Raw genomic sequence first — 17359 nt, 5'->3', positions numbered from 1 at the left:
CTGGCAGGGGATTGGACTGGATGATCTCTGGAGGTCCCTTCCAACCCCTGTTGTCCAGAGCTGATGGAGGGGGGATGGAGCTGGCACTGAAGTTGGTGACTCTCCGTGACAGGCAGGACTTCACCTGCTGTGTTTGGAGGCGCCAGGCTTCACGGGGCAGGGCTGGCAGGAGTGGACTGTGCAGTGTCACAGACGCGGGTGGGTTTAGCGGGGGCTGTGCAGATGGGAACACAAAGCTTCACGGAGTCAATCCGTGCCGGCCGGCCCGGGCTCCCCTCACGGCAGCTCCCTTTCTGTTCCCCAGGCGCGGTTGGTCTCCTTGTACTTCGACACCAAGAGGTACCAGGAAGCTCTGCAGCTCGGTGAGTCTGCCGCTAGGTGGCGCCAGCTCCCCACGGCGGAGGCGCTCGGGGTGCCGGCAAGGGAAGGCACCGACCGCAGCTCCTTCCGTGAGGAGCTCTGTGGGACCTGAGCCCTCATTCCTCAGTGCTCTGCCACTTCTGCCATCCCTTTAGCTAATAGCTTCGTGGTAAAAGCTGCTGAACTGCTGGAGCAGGTCCAGAGGAGGCCACGAAGGTGGTTGGAGAGCTGGAGAGCCTCCCCTGTGGGGGCAGACTGAGGGAGTTGGGGTTGTTCAGCCTGGAGAAGAGAAGGCTCCTGGGGGACCTCAGAGCAGCCTTTCAGTACCTGAAGGGGCTGAAGGAGAGCTGGGGAGGGACTTCTGACAAGGGCTTGGAGTGCCAGGAAGAGGGACAATGGCTTTGAGCTGGGAAGGGGAGGTTGAGGCTGGAGATGAAGGAGGAATTCTTTAGAGTGAGGCTGGGGAGACTCTGGCACAGGCTGCCCAGAGCTCTGAATGTGAGTGGCAAATCATGCTGTCCTCTGGGGCTGGGCTACCTGGGTGACAATCTGAACTGCACAGCCCATCCTCGACCTTCTGCTGAGTGTCTGTTGCCCATGCTGAGGTGGCAGGGACATGCTGTCCACGTTCCCAAGGATTCTCACTGCCCTTTTCCACTGCCAGCACAGAGCTGGTTCCTTCCTCTCCAGCTGCCCCACTCTTAATTCCTCTTTTTCTCCTGGGAGGGACAGGTTGTGCAGGCCTAGCTTTCCCTCCTCCCAGCCTGGCCTGCTGGGGGGGAGGAAGGCTGCTGTGTGGAAAGGCTGGGTTGGGGCAGAGCTGGTTCCAGAGGTTCTTGTTCTTCCAGGCTCCCAGCTCCTGCGGGAGCTGAAGAAGATGGACGACAAGGCACTGCTGGTGGAAGTGCAGCTGCTAGAGAGCAAAACTTACCATGCCCTGAGCAACCTGCCAAAAGCAAGAGCAGCCTTAACCTCTGCAAGGACTACAGCCAACGCCATCTACTGCCCCCCCAAGCTGCAGGCAGCGCTAGACATGCAGTCAGGTAAAGCCCTGCGCAGGGGAGGCTCTGGGACTCCTCACGGCGCAGCAGGCCCCTGGGATTGGGTCCTTCTGCAGTGTTTGGCCACAGCAGCCCCAGGCAGTGCTACAGGCTGGGGGCAGAGTGGCTGGAGAGCAGCCAGGCTGGTTGACAGCAGCTGAACAGGAGCCAGCAGTGTGCACAAGAAGGCCAAGGGCATCCTGGCCTGCAGCAGGCAGAGTGTGGCCAGCAGGAGCAGGGAGGTCATTGTGCCCTGTGCTCAGCACTGCTGAGGCCACACCTGGAGTCCTGTGTCCAGCTCTGGGCTCCTCAGGTTAGGAAAGAGGTTGAGCTGCTGGAAGGTGTCCAGAGAAGGGCAAGAAAGCTGGGGAGGGGTCTGGAGCACAGCCCTGTGAGGAGAGGCTGAGGGAGCTGGGGTTGCTTAGCCTGGAGAAGAGGAGGCTCAGGGGAGACCTTCTTGCTCTCTGCAACTCCCTGCAGGGAGGTTGGAGCCAGGTGGGGGTTGGGCTCTTCTGCCAGGCAAGCAGCCCCAGAACAAGAGGCCACAGTCTCAAGCTGTGCCAGGGGAGGTTCAGGCTGGAGGTGAAGAGAAAGTTCTTCCCAGCAAGAGAGATTTGCCACTGGGATGTGCTGCCCAGGGAGGTGGTGGAGTCCCCATCCCTGGAGGTGTTTAGGAAGAGCCTGGATGAGGCCCTTGGAGCCATGGTTGAGTTGCTCAGATGGTGCTGGGTGAGAGGTTGGACTTGAGGATCTCTGAGGTCTTTTCCAACCTGATTCATTCAGAGTGATTCTGTGAAATGTAGAAAGTGATGCTGGGTGGGACCTTGGGATACTGCCCAGCTGCTTCCAGGCAGGATCAGCTCTGATTCCATTGTCCCTGATAGAGGTTTTTTCAGACCATTTTTGCACCCCTCCAGTGGTGGAGGCTCCATTCCCTGGTAACCTCTGCATGCAGTACTGCATCATGTTGGTGCAGCTGTAGCCTTGTTCCTGACCTAATGTGCAGGCACTGAAGTGCACTCAACTTGCCTGTCTTAATGTGTCCTTTTAAGAGAGGGCCTGGATGACCTTCTAGGAGGGGGAAGCACAGAAGGGGAGGATTCCAGTACCTGAATGGGCTCCAGGAGAGCTGGGGAGGGACTTTGGACAAGGGCTGGGAGGGACAGGATGAGGAACAATGGCTTTGAGCTGGGAGAGGAGAGACTGAGAGTGGAGAGGAGGAAGAAATTCTTTCCAGTGAGGGTGGTGAGACACTGGCACAGGCTGCCCAGGGAGGCTGGGGCTGCCTCCTCCCTGGAGGTGTTCACTAAACAAAGGAGCCAGCATTATTTTAAGGGTTATGAGTTGCTCATCAGGTGAAGCTCTTAAGATAATCACCAGATCTCCTTTTGAAAGCCTGGTGAGTTGTGTGAGAGCAAGAAAGCAGCTCATAAATGTCACAGGGAATGTAGATGTAATGGTAGGATGAGAGGGAAAGGGATTGAAGCTTGAGGAGGGCAGATTTGGAATGGAGATTGGGAAGAAACTGGAGATGAGGAAGGAATTGTTGGGAGTGAGGCTGGGGAGCCTCTGGCACAGGTTGCCCAAGGGAGGCTGTGGATGTCTTCTCCCTGGAGGTGTTCAAGGCCAGGCTGGATTAGGCCTTGGGCAAGCTGGGCTGGTGGAGGTGTCCCTGCCCATGGCAGGGGGTTGGAACTAGATGGTGCTGAAGGTCCCTTCCAGCCCAAAGCACTCTGTGCCCATGGCAGGGGGTTGGAATTGGATGATCTTGGAGGTCCCTTCCAACCCTACTCTGTGCCCATGGCAGGGGGTTGGAACTGGATGGTGCTGAAGGTCCCTTCCAACCCAAAGCACTCTGTACCCATGGCAGGGGGTTGGAACTGGATGGTGCTGAAGGTCCCTTTCAGCCCAAAGCACTCTGTGCTTATGGCAGGGGGTTGGAACTGGATGGTGCTGAAGGTCCCTTCCAGCCCAAAGCACTCTGTGCCCATGGCAGGGGGTTGGAACTGGATGATCTTGGAGGTCCCTTTCAGCCCAAAGCACTCTGTGCCCTTGGCAGGGGGTTGGAACTAGATGGTGCTGAAGGTCCCTTCCAGCCCAAAGCACTCTGTGCCCATGGCAGGGGGTTGGAACTGGATGATCTTGGAGGTCCCTTTCAGCCCAAAGCACTCTGTGCTCATGGCAGGGGGTTGGAACTGGATGGTGCTGAAGGTCCCTTCCAGCCCAAAGCACTCTGTGCCCATGGCAGGGGGTTGAAACTGGATGGTGCTGAAGGTCCCTTCCAACCCAAAGCACTCTGTGCCCATGGCAGGGGGTTGGAACTGGATGATCTTGAAGGTCCCTCCCAGCCCAAAGCACTCTGTGCCCATGGCAGGGGGTTGGAACTGGATGCTGAAGGTCCCTTCCAGCCCAAAGCACTCTGTGCCCATGGCAGGGGGTTGGAACTAGATGGTGCTGAAGGTCCCTTCCAGCCCAAAGCACTCTGTGCCCATGGCAGGGGGTTGGAACTGGATGATCTTGAAGGTCCCTTCCAGCCCAAAGCACTCTGTGCCCATGGCAGGGGGTTGGAACTGGATGATCTTGAAGGTCCCTTCCAGCCCAAAGCACTCTGTGCCCATGGCAGGGGGGTTGAAACTGGATGATCTTGGAGGTCCCTTCCAGCCCAAAGCACTCTGTGCCCATGGCAGGGGGGTTGAAACTGGATGATCTTGAAGGTCCCTTCCAACCCAAAGCACTCTGTGCCCATGGCAGGGGGTTGGAACTGGATGGTGCTGAAGGTCCCTTCCAACCCAAAGCACTCTGTACCCATGGCAGGGGGTTGGAGCTGGATGGTGCTGAAGGTCCCTTCCAGCCCAAAGCACTCTGTGCCCATGGCAGGGGGTTGGAACTGGATGATCTTGAAGGTCCCTCCCAGCCCAAAGCACTCTGTGCCCATGGCAGGGGGTTGGAACTGGATGGTGCTGAAGGTCCCTTCCAGCCCAAAGCACTCTGTGCCCATGGCAGGGGGTTGGAACTAGATGGTGCTGAAGGTCCCTTCCAGCCCAAAGCACTCTGTGCCCATGGCAGGGGGTTGGAACTGGATGGTGCTGAAGGTCCCTTCCAACCCAAAGCACTCTGTGCCCATGGCAGGGGGGGTTGGAGCTGGATGGTGCTGAAGGTCCCTTCCAACCCAAAGCACTCTGTGCCCATGGCAGGGGGTTGGAGCTGGATGGTGCTGAAGGTCCCTTCCAACCCAAAGCACTCTGTGCCCATGGCAGGGGGTTGGAACTGGATGGTGCTGAAGGTCCCTTCCAACCCAAAGCACTCTGTGCCCATGGCAGGGGGTTGGAACTGGATGGTGCTGAAGGTCCCTTCCAGCCCAAAGCACTCTGTGCCCATGGCAGGGGGGTTGGAACTGGATGGTGCTGAAGGTCCCTTCCAACCCAAAGCACTCTGTGCCCATGGCAGGGGGGTTGGAACTGGATGGTGCTGAAGGTCCCTTCCAACCCAAAGCACTCTGTGCTCATGGCAGGGGGTTGGAACTGGATGGTGCTGAAGGTCCCTTCCAACCCAAAGCACTCTGTGCCCATGGCAGGGGGTTGGAACTGGATGGTGCTGAAGGTCCCTTCCAACCCAAAGCACTCTGTGCCCATGGCAGGGGGTTGGAACTGGATGGTGCTGAAGGTCCCTTCCAACCCAAAGCACTCTGTGCTCATGGCAGGGGGTTGGAACTGGATGGTGCTGAAGGTCCCTTCCAGCCCAAAGCACTCTGTGTCTCCAGCAGAGATAAGGCAGAGGCCGGCGCCGAAGGGAAGGATTTTTCTGTCCTGCTCTATCAGTGGGCAACCAAACTGTTGTGTCCTCTTGCAGTGCTGTTCAGAACTCCCTGTGACAGCTGGCTGCTTGTTGCTCTCCACAGGGATCATCCATGCAGCAGAGGAGAAGGACTGGAAGACAGCCTACTCGTACTTCTACGAAGCCTTCGAGGGCTACGATTCCATCGACAACCCCAAAGCCATCACTGCGCTCAAGTACATGCTGCTCTGCAAGATCATGCTCAACATGTAGGTGGCAGATGGCTCCCTGGGCAGCACTCCTGCCCTGCACTGGCAAGGGCTTGGCTTGCTTTTTTTTTGGGGGGGAGGGAAGGGTTATAAACCTCTCATGGCAGAAGTGGAGCAGCTGAGCTCGCTGCTTGTCTGTCCGTGTGACTCAATCGCTGCTTCTGCTGCAGAGTGACTTGAGTGGAAGTGGTTTAGATACTTGAATGTAAGGGTTTGAAGGGCTGGGGCTGTTCAGCTTGGAGGAAAGGAGGCTGAGGGGGGGAGAGCTTCTGGCTCTCTACAGCTCCCTGAAAGGAGCTTGGAGCCAGGTGGGGGTTGGTCTCCTCTCCCAAGGAACAATATAGGACTAGAGGAAGCATTCTCAGGTTGCACCACAGGGAGGCTTAGGTTGACGATGAGGAACAATTTCCTCCCCCAAAGGGTTGCCAAGGCCTGGCCCAGGCTGCCCAGGGCAGTGGTGGAGTCCCCATGCCTGGAGGGCTTTCAGAGCCCTGGGGATGTGGTGCTGAGGGCCAGGGGTTGGTGGTGCCCTGGCCGGGTGGGGTTAAGGGTCGGAGTGGATGATCTGAAAGGGCTTTTCCAGCCTAAAGGCTTCCCTGATTGTGTGAACTGCAGGAACTTGCAGTCAGTGGGGAATTGGTGAGGCACACTTGGGTTTGAGCTGCCCATGCTGTTGAGTAACTGCTCTCTTGCTTCTCTGCCCTGTCCAGGCCAGAAGATGTGCAGGCGCTAGTGAGCGGGAAGCTTGCCCTGCGGTATGCGGGGAGGCAGGTACAGAAACCTCAACCTTCCTCTCTTCCCTCACCTCTGAGAAGGTTGTGTTAGTCTTTCTCTCAGAGACTTTGCTCTCCTCCTTCTGAGTGCCAGCAGAGGGGAAATTGCCACAAGCCATTACCCTGAGCCTTCAGAGGGATGCAGTGATTCCGACAGCCTGGGGACCTGCCTCGCTCTCTTCCTGCTCCCTGTTTCTCTCCTGCCTGCTTCCTTCAGGAGCTCTCCACACTTGATGCCAGGAGGTGCTCCTGTTTCAGCCCTCAGCATCAGCTCTGCAAGCCATGGAGCTGATGGATTTGAATCCAAGTTGTTCATTGTTTTCCCTTGTGTTGGAGCCAGTCCTGAGAAGCCATTCAGAGCAGCGTGGCTGAGCAGCTTGAGACCTAGATGGCTGCAAGGTGGAAGCCAAGCAGCTGGGGAGTTGTTAAAGCAACTGTTTGTTGGAACCTGTGAAGTTGCCAGCCTGTGAATGCCACCCCCATGGGAAACCCAGGGATGCCTGCACAGAGCAGAGGGCCAAAAGCCAAGCGTGCCAGGCTCTGAGCCAGGCTTACACACTGCTGCCCACCCTGGCTCTGGTCAGCCAGCTATTTACTGTGACACAGGAGCTACTGCTCACCTGGCTCACAGGGCACTGGGGAAGCTGTTTGCAAGAGCAGGTCAGGGAGCATTGGTGTGTAGCAAAGTCTGAAGTGGGGACATCCCTGTGTAGTCCTTGCTGGATCATGAAGGGCAGCCCTGGTCCTGCTTCCTCCATGAGTGGCAGTGGGGTTGGATCATGAAGGGCAGCCCTGGTCCTGCTTCCTCCATGAGTGGCAGTGGGGTTGGATCATAAGAGCAGCCCTGGTCCTGCTTCCTCCATGAGTGGCAGTGGGGTTGGATCATGAAGGGCAGCCCTGGTCCTGCTTCCTCCATGAGTGGCAGTGGGGTTGGATCATGAAGGGCAGCCCTGGTCCTGCTTCATCCATGAGTGGCAGTGGGGTTGGATCATGAAGGGCAGCCCTGGTCCTGCTTCCTCCATGAGTGGCAGTGGGGTTGGATCATGAAGGGCAGCCCTGGTCCTGCTTCATCCATGAGTGGCAGAGGGGTTGGATCATGAAGGGCAGCCCTGGTCCTGCTTCCTCCATGAGTGGCAGTGGGGTTGGATCATAAGAGCAGCCCTGGTCCTGCTTCATCCATGAGTGGCAGTGGGGTTGGATCACGAAGGGCAGCCCTGGTCCTGCTCCATTCCCTTCCCTCAGGTGGCAGAGGGGTTGGAGGCTCTTTCAGAGTGTGAGGGCAGTGTAGCCTGGAGGATATCCCAGCCCTTGTCTGCACTGTCCTGAGACAGTCATGATCATGAGCTCCTACAGCACAAGTGGACACTGAGCTTGGGGAGCAGGGGGTGGACAGGCTCAGGGGCAGCAGGATGGCAGAGGGGGTAGCAGACACCTGGGCCTTGTGTGCCAAAGCCACCAGGCTGGCCTGCTTCTCTCCTGCCCTTGTGCCTTTCACCACTCAAGCTGTTGCAGTATGAATGTGGCTGTGGGTCAGGCTTCTGTTTGGTCTCAGCAGCTGGGGGGTAGGGCAGGCACATTTTCTGCTGCTGTCCATGATGTGGTATCCACACAACTTGTGCTGGGCTTCTGTTCCTCAGCAGAGCCACTGTGGCTTGCTGAAGGGCAGGAGCTCAGCTTCAGGGCTGCACATGGCCACGTTCATTAAGCAAGTGCCAAAAGGCTCAGCACCAAACTTGCTCCCAACCTGCAACCTGATAGGAGCCACAGCTGCTCTCCTCAGACCTCACAGAGCTTGGAGGCCTTTGTTTCCCTGGAGCTGACTTTGTGCTGTGTCCTGCAGCTGTTCTGCCTGCTCCCAGCAGCAGCTGTTGCTGCTCTGCCTGTGTGGAGGAGCCCTGCTGGGGGCTTTGTGGGGAAGGGAACATTCCAGCTCTGCTGCTGCAGCACGTTTCCAGTGGAGCAGTAGCAGTGAGAGGAGAACCCAGAGCAGTGACCCTGCTCCCCTTTTCTTTCCTCTGCAGACAGAAGCACTAAAATGTGTGGCGCAGGCCAGCAAGAACAGATCACTGGCAGACTTTGAGAAGGTGAGGAGATGGAAGGTGGGTCCTGGCTGGACAGAACCTTTTGGCTTTGGGAAGCTGTGGGAGCTGTTGCATCCCAGAGCAGGGAAGCAGAAGAGCAGTCCCAGAAAGCAAATGCTCCACCATCCTCAGCCAGTTTGGCTTCCACAGTTTAACAGCTTGCCTGAAAGGCCTTTTTCCCCCTTTTTGCTTGGAGAGCCACCTCAGCAGCAGCTCCCTGCACTTCTGCTGCTGTGCACTGGGGTCTCTACCTCCCTGGCTTCAGCAGGAACACCCCAGGAGTGACAGGAACAATCCTCTCCTGCTGTCTGCTGGGTGTAAACCAGAGGTTGTGGTTTGCTGAGTGTAAAGATGAAGGCTGCTTGGTCCTCCAAAGGCTGCTAGGTTGGCAGGACCTTGAATCCTGGCTTCAGTTCTGGACCCTTCACTCCAAGGGGGACATGGAGTGAGTCCAGAGCAGGGCAACAAAGCTGGGGAAGGGTCTGGACAACAGGGCTGGTGAGGAGCAGCTGAGGAACCTGAGGCTCAGCCTGGGGAAGAAGAGGCTGAGGGGAGACCTCCTTGCTCTCCTTGAAAGGAGGCTGGAGGAGGTGGGGGTTGGGCTCTTCTCCCAAGGAACAAGTGACAGGACAAGAGGAAATGACCTGAAATTGCCCCAGGGGAGGTTTAGGTTGGCCATGAGGAACAATTTCTTCCTCTTGAGAGGGTTGTCAAGGCCTGGCCCAGGCTGCCCAGGGCAGTGGTGGAGTCCCCGTGCCTGGAGGGGTTTCAGAGCCCTGGGGATGTGGTGCTGGGGGCTGTGGTTTAGTGGTGCCCTGGCAGTGCTGGGCTTGAACTCCATGATCTGAAAGGTCTCTTCCAAGCAGAATGATTCAGTGGCCTTCTGGCTAACTGTTGGGATTGAGTTAACCACTGCCCTGCTGGGCAGGGAGAGAAGACTCTGAGAGCCTTGAGGACAGGGCCCCTGTGGCTACCTGAATGATTTGTGTCTTCCACAGGCTCTGACAGACTACAAGGTGGAGCTCAGGGACGACCCCATCATCAACACTCACTTGGCCAAGCTCTATGATAACCTATTGGAACAGAACCTGATCAGAGTCATTGAACCCTTCTCCAGAGTACAGGTAACTGCTTCCAGTGAGCACAGGGACTTGCTGCTGCCTCTGTCCCCTGCTGCTGGTGGGTGAGGGTCTTCTTCCCATACAGAATGCTTCTTGCTCAGCACTTGCAGAGCTCAGAGGTCATCAGGTTCAGCTGAACAAATGGAGAGGAGGAGGCTGAGGGGAAGCTTTGGAAAGCCATGTTCCAGACTCCTGGCCCTTTCCACCCATTTCCCTCACACACTCTGGAAGCTGGAGATGCTTTTAGCACTGAAGGGATCAGCACTTGGCTTGCAGGGGCTCTGGCAGGGTGTGGGCAAAGCTGGAACAGTCCTGGGGAAGAAATGTTCATGTGTCAGAGTGAGATGGCTTCAGGTGCTCAGACCATCTGCAGTTAAAAGTGGACATGGGATGTGAAGCACAAGAAGCTGCAAAGCAGAGCAAGGCACTGGAGGGTTTGGGGCCTCAGCTTTTGCAGGGAGCAGCCTGGCAGAGCCCTGCAGCTCCCTGCTGTGTCTCAGAAGTGCAGCTAAAGATTCACTGACCTCTGTTGGTCTCTCTTATAGATTGAACACATATCCAGCCTCATCAAGCTCTCAAAGGTAAGAACTTCCCCAGCAATCAGTGGGTAGCTCTCAAGAGGGCAAAGGAGTGGAGGTCAGATGGCTTTTGCCAGGGGGACACAAACTTAGACTCTTAAACCAGACAGCTCAGCTCCATGGCATGAGCAGGAAAATGTCACTCTTGGGAGCTTCAGTTCCACACAGACAGCTTCCAGGAGGCTTCAGCCTGGCTTGCTCTGCTCCAGGCTTGGCTGTAGCCTCCCCTCCTTCCCTTGGCTTCCACTCCCTCTGTCAGCACTTGGGGTGTTTTTTTTTGCTGCAGACAGGATTTCCTCTGCTGTAGCAACAGCTCTTGTTGTCACCAGCTGGGTCTTCCTTGTTGGCCCTGCATTTAATCCTCCTGAGTGTGCCCAGAGGAGTCTTAGGCCCTTAATTCCCAGGAGGCAGCTAATCACTCTGAATTTCATTAGGGTGTCACATTGGCTGCTGCACTAACTGCTCTGCAGATAATCCCAACCAGATTAAGTTGAGGAGGATCCCCTGCAGGCCCAGGCAGCTGCATCCCAAAGTGCTTCTGTCCTGTCATGCTGTGTTAATGCCAGAGGTTTGGAGGTGTCCTGAGCATCAGCCACCCTCCTGCTCCCTCTGGGCAGCCCTTCCCTAGCTGAACTCACAGGCTCAGTAGGTTGGGTAAAAGCTGGGCTGCAGTTGTTGCCCTGCAGCTCTAGGTCCAGAGTGCAGCAGAGGAGCTGGCTCCTGGGGGGCTGTGCCTGGCATGGAGCAGGAGGGAGCTTGGTACTGAGAGGCTTAAGCAGAGCTTGGCCCACACTTGGCTAAATACTCACTGAGCTGAGCTGGAGTGTGCCTGGTCCCCTCATGAGCACTGGTGGGGGGTGACAGACACACCATCCTCTGGAGCCAGGGGCAAGGCATCCTGGTGCTCTCAGCATTAGAAATAGAGGGGCAGGTTCTTCTCCCACTCTGCTCTGCCCTGGTGAGACCACAGCTGGAATGCTGGATCCAGTCCTGAGCTCCCCAGTTCCAGAGAGACAGGGAACTACTGGAGAGAGTCCAGCAGGCTGTGAGGGTGAGGAAGGGACTGGAACAGCTGTGTGATGAGGAAAGGTTGAGCCTGGAGAAGAGAAGGAGCAGACTGAGAGGGAATCTCATTAGTGTTTATAACTATCTGAAGGGTGGGGGGCAAGGAGAAGGGGTCAGGATCTTGGCAGTAGTGCCCTGACAAGGGGCAACAGATCCAAACTGGAACCCAGGAGGTTCCACCTGAAGAGGAGGAGAAAGTTCTTGGGTGTGAGGGTGCTGGAGGCCTGGAGCAGGCTGCCCAGAGAGGTTGTGGAGTCTCCTGGTGTGGAGAGCTTCCAACCCCCCCTGGGCATTGTGCCCCTGGGCAAGCTGCTGTGAGTGCCCTGCTGGAGCAGTGAGGTTGGACTGGATGAGCTCCAGAGGTCCCTCCCAGCCCTCCCCATTCTATGAACAGCCACTGCTGCATTTCCTCTGCCCCCTAAAGCAAGTGGCAGTGCCAAAGCAGCCTGCAAGGAGAGATCTGTGGTGACAGAAGAGCTGCTTCAGGCAGGGCTTGTGTCCCACCAGGGCTGGAGTGGTGGAATTGGCTTTTCTTCATGTAGCTCTGGGAGACTTAATTCTTCTGCTTCAATTTCAGGCTGAGGTAGAAAGGAAACTGTCACAGATGATCTTGGACAAGAAATTTCATGGTGAGTCTCTGCACCTTGCAGCCCTGACTGCCTTGCTGCCTGGGTCAGGCTGTGTGTAAGCAAAGTGGGGGCAGGTTCCTCTTTGTCACTCTGCCTTTGAGCCCTAAGTGTCCTCCATGGGCTGCCCTGCTTCAGGTGGCAGATGTACAGCTTAGCAGGCCCAGGGGAGAGTGGTGAGAGGTTGGTTTATCTGAACCCTTGTCATGAAGGCCTTCATTAAGCTGAGTGTCTCACACATCAGACACCATGAGGTCCTTCCTTGCTGCACCTCAGGACAGTTGGCAGACCCACTGCTGTGAGCTGTCTAGCAAAGGTGTCTCCTCCCTTGGAGCTTCCTGAAGGCCATGGTCACATTTCCCAGCTGGTTTGTGTGAGGAATGTGCTCTGTGTTGCCTGGGGGCACCCTCACAGCACAGTTGTCTGGTTTGGGACCACAGGAGGCTGCTTCCCTGAGGAGGCCTCAAAGAAACAGCTCCATTCTTTCTTGCCTCATTCCTGCTGTTGACTTAGAGAGCTCCCCTGATCAGGCTGAGCATGATGAATGGCTAAAAGAAGCACAGTGGTAGGGAAGAGCTCCAAGGTCACAGAGCCCAGCTGCAGTCCAGCTGCTCTGGCACCTGGGAAGAGGCTCATAAAATGTTCTTCCCTTGCTCCAGCACTGTGCTGAGCCAGCCTGCTGGGAACAGGGGCCTGCAGGAGGAAGGGGCTGGTAGGGACTGTGCAGGTGTAAGGACCTGGCCAGGCTGGAGACTGGGGGAAAGGAACCTCATGAAGTTCACCAAGGGCAAGGGCAGCATCCTGCCCCTGGGGAGGAACAACCTCTGCACCAGGAGAGGTGAGAGGGGAGCTCTGGAAAGCAGCTCTGCAGAGAAGGACCTGGGAGTGCTGGTGGACAAGTCCCACATGAACCAGCACTGTGCCCTCATGGCCAAGAAGGCAAATGGAGTCCTGGGGTGCACTGAGCAGAGTGACCAACAGTTCAGGGTTTTCCTTCCCTCTCTGCTCTGCCCTGTTGTGACCACATCTGCAGGCCTGGGTCCAGTTCTGGGCTCCTCAGTTCAAGAGAGGGAACTGCTGCAGAGAGTCCAGGGGAGGCTACAAAGATGCTGAGGGGTCTGAAACAGCTCTGTGAGGAGCAAAGGCTGAGAGCCCTGGGGCTGAGAGCCTGGAGGAGAGCAGCCCCAGAGGGGAGCTGAGCAATGCTCAGCAAGAGCTAAAGGCTGGGGGGCAAGAGGCTGGGGCCAGGCTCTGCTCAGTGGTGCCCAGGGACAGGCCAAGGGGCAAGAGGCACAAACTGGCACCCAGGAGGTTCCATTTGAACAGGAGGAGAAACTTCTTTGTTGTGAGGGTGCTGGAGGCCTGGAGCAGGCTGCCCAGAGAGGTTGTGGAGTCTCCTTGTGTGGAGAGCTTCCAACCCCCCCTGGGCATTGTGCCCCTGGGCAAGCTGCTGTGGGTGTCCTGCTGGAGCAGGGGGAGGTTGGACTGGATGACCTCTAGAAGTCCCTTCCAGCCCCTATCACACTGGGGTTCCCTCACAGAAAGAGGAATTGGCCACTGGAATGTGCTGCCCAGGGAGGTGGTGGAGTCACTGTCCCTGGAGGTAGAATCATAGACTCAGTAAGGTTGGAAAAGACCTCAAAGATCATCAAGTCCAACCTGTCAGGCAAGACCTCATTGCTGTGTTCAAGTAAGGCTTGGATGTGGCACTTGGAGCCATGGTTTGGTCGTCAGGAGGTGTTGGGTGTTGGGTACTAGAATAGAATAGGATAAACCAGGTTGGAAGAGACCTTCAAGATCATCAAGTCCAACCTATCATCCAACACCACCTAATCAACTAACCCATGGCACCAAGCTCCCTGTCAAGTCTCCTCCTGAACACCTCCAGGGATGGAGACTCCACCACCTCCTCGGGCAGCCGAGGTTGGACTTGACAATCTCTGAGGTCTTTTCCAAGCTGGTTGATTCTGTGATTCAGTGATCTCCTCAGGCCCCTCTCCAAGGTGTGGTTTTTTTCCTGGGCAAGCTGCTCCTGCTGCAGTCAGGGCAATACCCACCCAGTCCAGTGCCTGCTGGCCCCCACAGCCCAGCAGCCATCTGCGGGCTGGAGCCTGCTGCCTGCAGGCTGTGTGTAAGTTGTCTCCTTTTCTGCTCAACATCTGCAGCTACATTTTAAAGTTTTGCCAGCAGTGTGCCCAGGGGGCCAAGAGGGCCAAGGGCATCCTGGCCTGCATTAGGAACAGTGTGGCCAGCAGGAGCAGGGAAGTCCTTGTGCCCTGTGCTCAGCACTGCTGAGGCCACACCTTGAGTCCTGTGATCAGTTCTGGACTCCTCAGGTTAGGAAAGAGGTTGAGCTGCTGGAAGGTGTCCAGAGAAGGGCAAGAAAGCTGGGGAGGGGTCTGGAGCACAGCCCTGGGAGGAGAGGCTGAGGGAGCTGGGGTTGCTTAGCCTGCAGAAGAGGAGGCTCAGGGGAGACTTCATTGCTCTCTCCAACTCCCTGCAGGGAGGTTGTAGCCAGGTGGGGGTTGGTCTCTTCTCCCAGGCAAGCAGCAGCAGAACAAGAGGACACAGTCTGAAGCTGTGCCAGGGGAGGTTTAGGCTGGAGGTGAGGAGAAAGTTCTTCACTGAGAGAGCAATTGGTCACTGTGATGTGCTGCCCAGGGAGGTGGTGGAGTCCCCATCCCTGGAGGTGTTCAAGAGGGGATTAGACGTGGCACTTGGTGCCATGGTCTAGTCATGAGGTCTGTGGTGCCAGGTTGGACTGGATGATCTTTGAGGTCACTTCCAAGCTTAGTGATGCTGTGTAAAGGGCACAGCCTGCAGCTACCACGGGTGTGGAGTTCAGCCCCAGCTTTTTGTCCCCCCCCCAGGCATCCTCGACCAAGGCGAGGGCGTCCTGATCATCTTCGACGAGCCCCCGGTAGACAAAACCTACGAAGCCGCCCTGGAGACGATTCAGAACATGAGCAAAGTAGTGGATTCGCTCTACAACAAAGCCAAGAAGCTGACATAGGTGAGTGGGGCCGGAGCCCCAGCTGGGCCCTGCTCCCCACCTCTCACTCCTTCCCACCCCGAGGCGCTGCTGTGGTGCCCTGGAAGCTTGGGGGGAGGGGGTTGGGGTTTTTTTTTGGGGGGGGTATTTTGTTTTGTTGTTGTTTATTTTCCATCCTCTCTCTCTCCCCTCCCTTGACCTGGCTCTGTTTTCTTTTTGCAGAGTTGAATTTGCTAAAGCTGTCATTTGGAGAGTGTGTGTGACAGGAGAGTGAAACCTTTGGGAAAATTGTTAGGAGATTCTTTCTTTCTTTTTTTTTCCCCCTTTGTTGTTTTTTTTCTCTCTTCTTATTTTTTCTTTCCTTTTTGTTTTTGTTTCTTTCTTTCTTTTTCTTCTTCTTCTTCTTCTTTATCTTTTACTTCCCCCCTCCCCCCCCCCCCCCCTCCTTTCTTTGTTCTACTTTTCACTTGGGAAAGTTTTTAACCTTCCTCATGGCAGTGCATCTTGTATCCCATACGATGCGTGTTCCAGTTTCCATGTAACCTTTGCTGGCCGAACTTTGTATCTGGGGGAGGCTGAGGGAGGGGATTGGGGAGTTGGGGGGGGGGAAGGGAGAGGGGGAGGAGGGGGGGGGGGAAATACTGTTTCAACCAAAAGAGGGTATTCTAAATAAAAGGAAAAAGGCTTACACTACCTAAACATGTGCTTTCCACTTCCTGAGGGATGGCAGAGAGCTAAGCAGGGACAAAGAAGTTTTGTGAACCAGTAAGGTGCCCAAAACAAAGTTTGGTTTCATCTCTTCCCTCTGCTCTGTCGATTCCGTTTGTACCAAACCCTTCCCTTCCCCTCCCCCCCCCCCCGCCCCAAATGTACAGACTGCTGGTTTCTTTTGAGCTCCTGAACGCCTCAGACCCCACCCCACCCCCCCCCCCCAAGCTGCTCCACAATGATTTTCCTGAAGGCTCTTTGCACCTGAGGAGCCCTTTTCGGGGTGGTCATTGTGCTGCGGCAGCCCCGACCCTCGCCACGGCTGCGGCCGCCCCCTGAGCCCGCCCGGCCAGCCTGGCCCCAAGGGAACAGCGCAGGTTTCCCCGAGGCCTGCCTTGCATGCTCTTGTTTAAACTAGACTTAGATTGTCAGTGTTGTCTCCCTTCCCCACCTGCAGCGGTAGGAGAGCAGGCGAGCAGGCGCTGCCTGAGCCCGGCCGGGAGCCTGGGCCTGCCCCGGGCGCCGCTCCCGTCCCGGAGCCAGCGGCGGCGGCGCAGCGGCTGCCCGGGGAGCTCCCTGGCTCCTGGCCCGCAGCCCTGGCCCCGGGTGGAGCGCTGCGTACTCCAGCATGTTTCATGAGGTCACTAGCTAGGTTGTGATGCCATTTGGGCAGTGTAAGCTTCTGCATCTCTGGCCTGCCCATCCTGATTTCTCCTTTCCCCTCTGCCTCTCTCTTCCCTCTCTCTCTTCTCTCTCTCCCTCACCACTTTTATTTCTTTACCAAAACAAAAATGAATGATCTCTGTTTTGTAAAAGGAGTTCTGTTTGATCAGGAACTGTGTTGGGTTTGGTTTTCTTTCCCCCCCTTTCCTTCACACTGACTCTCAAGACTGGCTGATCTTGCTGCTTTGGGTTTGTTATTTTTCCTGTTCACCTTTTTGACCTCTCTGCCCTCTTTGCCTTTTATTTTTCCGTTGTTGTTGTTGTTGTTCTCTTCTCTTTCTCCTTTGGGTTTTGGAAGTTTCCCCCACCTCCTCCAGCCAGTCAGTTGCTGTTTGGGTTTTTTGGCACCATCAATATCAAATGTACAAACGGTTCTTGCTAACCACCACCAGGTATATCTGATGTTCAGATGAGTTCCAATAAAAAGAAGTTTTTTTTTCAAGCCTCTGCCTCCTGTCTTTGGGCTGCGCTAAAGGCTGAGCCAGGAGCCTGGCGGGGTGCAGGCTGCGTGGTGGTGGTGCAGCTGCCGGGCTGCAGGGAAGGGAAGCCCTCCAGGGGGGCCCCCACATCAAGAAGAGTGTGGCCAGCAGGAGCAGGGAAGTCGTTCTGCCCCTGTGCTCAGCGCTGCTGAGGCCACACCTGGAGTCCTGTGTCCAGTTCTGGGCCCCTCGGTTCAAGGAGGACATTGAGATGATCAAGTGTGGCCAGAGAAGGGCAACGAGGCTGGGGAGAGGCCTTGAGCACAGCCCTGTGAGGAGAGGCTGAGGGAGCTGGGGTTGCTGAGCCTGCAGAAGAGGAGGCTCAGGGGAGACCTTCTTGCTGTCTACAACTCCCTGCAGGGAGGTTGTAGCCAGGTGGGGGTTGGTCTCTTCTGCCAGGCAAGCAGCCCCAGAACAAGAGGACACAGTCTCAAGCTGTGCCAGGGGAAGTTTAGGCTGGAGGTGAGGAGAAAGTTCTTCACTGAGAGAGTTGTTAGCCGTTGGGATGTGCTGCCCAGGGAGGTGGTGGAGTCCCCATCCCTGGAGGTGTTCAGGAGGGGATTGGATGTGGCACTTGGTGCCATGGGTTAGTCAAGAGGTCTGTGGTGACAGGTGGGACTTGATGAGCTTTGAGGTCTCTTCCAACCTTGGTGATGCTGTGACAGGCTGCAGAGCTGGGCCCAAGCCCAACCTCGTGAAGTGCAACAAGACCAAGTGTCCTGCTCTGGCTCCAGTGAGCTACAGAATTGTGAGGTTTGGAAGGGACCTCA

The 17359-nt window shown here is 56.4% G+C and overlaps 1 protein-coding gene across 1 annotated transcript in view; it reads left to right on the top strand.

Annotated features, from left to right (window-relative positions):
- PSMD11 (proteasome 26S subunit, non-ATPase 11) overlaps nt 1–15267 on the top strand; it is a 38879-nt gene extending 23612 nt beyond the window's left edge. Inside the window, exons 5-14 of the mRNA XM_068167160.1 lie at nt 305–362; nt 1209–1403; nt 5299–5443; nt 6154–6214; nt 8238–8300; nt 9296–9421; nt 9964–9999; nt 11639–11690; nt 14558–14700; nt 14902–15267. Coding sequence (XP_068023261.1) covers nt 305–362; nt 1209–1403; nt 5299–5443; nt 6154–6214; nt 8238–8300; nt 9296–9421; nt 9964–9999; nt 11639–11690; nt 14558–14700 — 879 coding nt within the window. The 3' untranslated portion in view covers nt 14902–15267. The remainder of the gene's footprint in view (nt 1–304; nt 363–1208; nt 1404–5298; nt 5444–6153; nt 6215–8237; nt 8301–9295; nt 9422–9963; nt 10000–11638; nt 11691–14557; nt 14701–14901) is intronic.
- The last annotated feature ends 2092 nt before the right edge of the window (nt 15268–17359 follow it).

This window comes from Melanerpes formicivorus, unplaced genomic scaffold (genome assembly GCF_026170545.1).
Source record: "Melanerpes formicivorus ecotype bairdi unplaced genomic scaffold, bMelFor1.0.p_v2 SCAF_113, whole genome shotgun sequence".
Classification (NCBI taxonomy): Eukaryota; Metazoa; Chordata; class Aves; order Piciformes; family Picidae; genus Melanerpes; species Melanerpes formicivorus.
The sequence above is the reverse complement of the archived record's forward strand: the minus strand, read 5'-3'. Positions and strand labels throughout refer to the sequence as shown.